The sequence below is a fragment of the Solanum stenotomum genome, unplaced genomic scaffold (assembly GCF_019186545.1).
Source record: "Solanum stenotomum isolate F172 unplaced genomic scaffold, ASM1918654v1 scaffold32282, whole genome shotgun sequence".
NCBI classification, from domain to species: domain Eukaryota; kingdom Viridiplantae; phylum Streptophyta; class Magnoliopsida; order Solanales; family Solanaceae; genus Solanum; species Solanum stenotomum.
The window spans coordinates 24507-29914 of NW_026031873.1; the positions used below are offsets into that span (position 1 = coordinate 24507).

A 5408-nucleotide genomic window follows, 5' to 3' on the forward strand; every position below is an offset into this window, starting at 1 on the left:
GAATCCACCAGTGTTGGTGCCACCACGTGCTGGAAGTCCATTGCTATTGTATTTATCCATCTATGACAATGCCTTCGGGTGTGTGTTGGGGCAACATAATGAGACCGGAAGAAAGGAGAGAGCTATATACTATATGAGCAAGAAGTTCACATCTTATGAGGCCCGTTATACCCTTTTACAGAGAACTTGTTGTGCTTTGACTTGGGTTGCTCAGAAATTGAGACATTATCTATCGGCTTATACAACACATCTCATTTCAAGAATGGACCCGCTCAAGTATATATTTCAGAAAGCAATGCCCACAGGAAAGCTAGCAAAATGGCAAATGTTATTGAGTGAGTTCGATATTGTGTACATGACTCAGAAAGCAATCAAGGGGCAAGCTTTGGCCGATCACCTTGCTGAAAACCCAGTAGATGAAGGATATGAACCGCTTAGAACATATTTCCCTAACGAAGAAGTATTGTTTGTAGGGGAAGACATATTAGAATCATATCCTGAGTGGAGAATGTTCTTTGATGGAGCAGCAAACTCTATAGGATCAGGAATTGGAGCAGTGTTGATATCTGAATCAGGGCAACATTATCCAGCAACAGCAAAGCTTAGATTTTGATGCACTAAAAACATGGCTGAGTATGAAGCATATATTCTTGGCATTAGAATGGCTCTTAACATGAATGTTCAAGAATTAATGATAATTGGTAATTCAGACTTGTTGATTCATCAAGTTCAAGGGGAATGGGCGGTGAAGAGTCCTAAAATCTTACCATATGTACAATTGGTATAGAGATTATGCAAAAGAATTAGGAAGACCTAGTTTAGACACACACCGAGAATACAAAACGAGCTTGATGATGCCCTTGTAACCATATCGTCCATGATACAATACCCAGAAAAGAGTTATATCGATCTACTTGAGATAGTTTTAAAAGAACAACCAACACATTGTTCACATCTGGAAGCAGAATGGGATGAGAATCCATGGTATATCGATGTAAAAAAGTGCTTAGAAGCTGGTGAAAATTAGGAAAAAGCAACGAGTATTCAGAAGAAAATAATCCAAAGAATGGCAAATAACTTCTTTTTGAATTAAGAGGTTCTTTATAAGAGGACACCCGATCTGGGATTACTGAGATGCGTGTATGCTGCAGAAGCCACAAAATTGTTTGAAGAAGTGCACGCTGGAGTGTGTGGGACGCACATGAATGGGATTACATTAGCAAAGAAAATCTTAAGGGCGGGATACTTCTGGATGACTATGGAAAATGATTGTGGCCGATTTGTCCAAAAATGCCATAAATACCAGGTGCACGGAGATCTGATCAAAGTACCACCCCACGAGCTCAATGCGATGAGTTCCCCTTGGCCATTTGCAGCCTGGGGCATGGATGTTATTGGACCGATTGAGCCTGCTGCCTCCAATGGTCATAGGTTCATTTTGGTCGCCATTGATTACTTCACCAAGTGGGTCGAAGCTGCTTCCTACAAAGTTGTGACAAAGAAAGTTGTGGCCGACTTTGTTCGCAACAATTTGATATGTCGTTTTGGAGTTCCAGAGTCTATCATCACAAACAATGGAGTAAATCTGAATAATCACTTGATGAAAGAGATATGTGAATAATACAAAATTACCCACCGTAATTCAACTGCATATCGCCCTCAGATGAATGGAGTTGTGGAAGCTGCTAATAAGAACATCAAGAGGATGATTGACAACTACAAATGTTGGCATGAAAATTTGCCTTATGTTTTGCTAGGTTACCGCACCACAATCCGAACCTCAACTAGAGCAAATCCTTACCTATTGGTATACGGAACAGAAGCAGTGATACCAGCTGAAGTTGAGATACCATCTTTAAGGTTTATTCAGGAAGCTAAATTGAGTGATGCCGAGTGGGTCCGTGATCGATATGAGCAATTAGCATTGATTGATGAGAAAAAAATGAGTGTTGTTTGTCATGGTCAGTTATATCAACAGAGAATGACTCGCGCTTTCAACAAAAAAGGAAGAGTTCGAACATTTGAAGTAGGCCAATTGGTGTTGAAATGCATTTTCCCTCATCAAGAAGAATATAAATGGAAATTTGCACCTCACTGGCAAGGACCGTATGTTGTCCACAAGGTACTATCAAGATGAGCTTTGGTTCTAGCAGAGATGGACGGTAAAGTGTGGCGCAAAGCTATCAATTCAGATGCCGTCAACAGATACTACATTTGAAGGATGATACTTCTTTTCTTTATTTCCTTGTAATTGCAGTTTGCTTGTAATCATTGTCGCATTATGTTTTGATACATTCCCCTTGTACTTGAACTACATTCGACCTGAATTCTCAAAAATGAGATACGTATGCGGTCTATGTCGGCCTCGGTCGTTTCCTTATCAAATTTTCTATTGTCACTTCTCGAGATGGGAACTACGTTTGACCTGATTCCTGCCTCAACGGGATACGTAGGCGCCACAAGGGTTCGATCATATTCCCAATAAGATTTTCATTTCCCCTCGTCATGGAAACTGGGACAGAATTTTTGAGAGGACCTCAAAAATTCTACAAGAAGAGTCATTTCCTACTAACAAGAGTCAAATATCATATCGAAATGTGCAACCGGGAATAATTTTGAGCAGATCTCAAATTCAAGACTCCCGTGATAATCCTCAGATTTGTTTTTGAAACATCTAATTGGGACAGAATTTTTGAGAAGGACCTCAAAAATTCCATCAAGGATACTCGGACCTTTGAAGTCAACTTCAATTGCCTCAAATTGACGTGTTCTTAAAGGGTTTTAAGTTGCCTGCAAGCTACCTATCATATCAAAATCTGAGACAAAGGGTTTTGATCGTGTCGTGCATGTCGTGACAGTTAATTGGCAGAGAGAAAAAAATATATTTTTTTTTAAAAAAAAAACTTCATACCTCGCAAATGTTTTAATGTGATCTTGTCTTTTGTCTACTGCGAATCATTGGACCTACCAGACAGAGTTCCAGAAATAGCGAGACCAGGAGCAAGGCAACTTCAACACAGATCAGTGTTCCAAAACTAATATGTTTTTGTGGATACAAGGTATAATATGATTATCAAATGAGCTATATTTATCAACCAACTAGTCCAGGAGAACATATCCAACGAATATCTATTACGGGAGTCTCATCTGGGTGGCTGGTTCAGTCGCTTTCGAGAACTCAGATTGACGGGTAGTGAGATAGCATAATCGTATGATTGATTTAAAGTCGGCCACTGATAGATAAGACGACGTTCATAGTCATTACATACTCAAACCGCCAAAAGGGCCATTGCATATTCAAAATGTTGAGAGGGCCATTGCATATCAAACTGCCAAGAGTGCCATTCATATTCAAATTGCTGAGAAGGCCACTCATATTTATATTGCCAAGAGGGCCATCGCTTATTAAATCTCTGAGAGGGCCATTCATATTCAAATTGCCGAGAAGGCCACTCATATTTATATTGCGAAGAAGACCATTCCATATTCAAAATGCAGAGAGGGCCATTGCATATTAAATTGCCGAGAAGGCCATTCATATTCATATTGCCGAGAGGGCCATCCTATATAAAGGCCAAGAGGGCCATCGCATATTAAATCTCCGAGAGAGTCATTCATATTCATATTGCCGAGAGGTACATCATAAAGGCCAAAAAGGCCATCACATATTAAATCTCCGAGAGAGTCATTCATATTCATATTGCCGAGAGGTACATCATAAAGGCCAAGAAGGCCATCACCTATTAAATCTCCGAGAGAGTCATTCATATTCATATTGCCGAGAGGTACATCATAAAGGCCAAGAGGGCCATCGCATATTGGTTAGTTGGTCTGGTTTATGTTGATCCACTTTTTCTCAACTCCAAGTTAGGAGCAATTGACATATTAAAAAGAGAAAATTTTAGAAATAACAAAGATAATATATATTATAATAAGGCTCTATAGCTATAGTTTTGATAATTGCACTTCATAACTGTAGTTTCATTTGCTATGGAAGCTGCAGTTTGTATATTTCGCTTGCAAATATACAAACAGGGTAAGTATATACAAATGGAGGCTGCGGTTTGTGTATTTTGCTTGCCCGTTTGTATATTTGACTTGCGAATATACAAACAATGTAAGTATATGTAAATTTTGTATTTATACATGAAAGACTTTTTCAGAACTTTGTTTGTATATTTCACTTGCCAATATACAAACAGGGTAATTTATTATGAATTTTTTTTTATAAATCACATACAGATAGCTAAGGTAAGCATATACTAATTTTTAATTTATATAATCAGGAACCGGATTATACAAATTCTGGATTTATACAATTTGTATAATAGAAAACTGATAGGGTAAACTGATTATCATTGATTTTTTTTATAAAAAAAATAGAAAACTGATTATGTCCTCGATTTTTTCGAGCAAAAATACAAATAAATTTTAAATCTTATTTAAAGAAAACCATTGCGGTCCCTCGTTTATTACTAGTTATCTTACAAAATTCTATGGATATCCCGATATGGTCAATTTTTTAAATGCAAAATTGTAGTTGAAGAATATAAATTAAAACGATAAAAGTATTTTATCGAAGAGCATATGTGATCAAGTGGTAGAATTGTTCAAAGTCATAAAAGGTACCTGAGTTCAATTCCAAGTAACTACATTATTTTAGCCTTTTGTATGTATTTAGCATGATTGCATGTATCTGGGATGCCGGATACATATGACAGTGAGGAGCGAGATGGAAGGAAGGCGAATAACTTAATTTTTAATTGAATGGAGGATTGCGCTACTTAATGGTGTAACTTATTTTTTTTGAAACAATATAGAACAATATAATAAAGTTTCATAACAAACAACTATTAGAGAACAACCTAGAAAAATCGTTTGGTGTTCTTTTTATAACTTATAATAATCTTTTTGGTTAATCCTAACTTAGTGCGGATAACTATTTTAAAAGTTATTCTATAGGAAGTTGAAGAAACAGTAATTATTCTATTCTATGAGATCATGATGCTAATAAATAGTACTCCCTTCGTCTCATTTTATGTGAGATAGTTTGACTTGACACGGAGTTTAAGAAAGAAAGGAAATTTTTTAAAATTTGTGGTCCAAAATGAATGATACAAATTTGTGTGACTGTAAATCATTTCATTAAGAGTAAAATAGACATTTTATAGTTAAATTGTTACTTAATAAAAAAAGTAAGTCACATAAATTGGGATAGAGGGAGTATGATTTTTTTTTTTCCAAATGCTGGTAATTGTCCAAGAAATAGAAAGATTGTAGTGTCCACTACTTAACTAAATGTTGTAGAGGAAAAGGAAAAACAAAATCTCGTGGAGGACAAGAAAGATATAGCTAAGAATAGTAATTAGTGGATTCATGGAAACATAAATGATAGAGGGAGTATGATT

At 36.6% G+C, this 5408-nt stretch overlaps 1 protein-coding gene across 1 annotated transcript; it reads left to right on the forward strand.

Annotated features, from left to right (window-relative positions):
• Positions 1–625: 625 nt before the first annotated feature.
• Positions 626–2122, forward strand: LOC125852094 (uncharacterized; the record flags this gene model as incomplete). The annotated part of the gene is made up of 3 exons (XM_049531822.1): positions 626–781; positions 1097–1579; positions 1664–2122. Coding segments are annotated over exons 1-3 (1098 nt in total), but the record flags the coding sequence as incomplete, so codon positions are not given.
• Positions 2123–5408: the final 3286 nt, after the last annotated feature.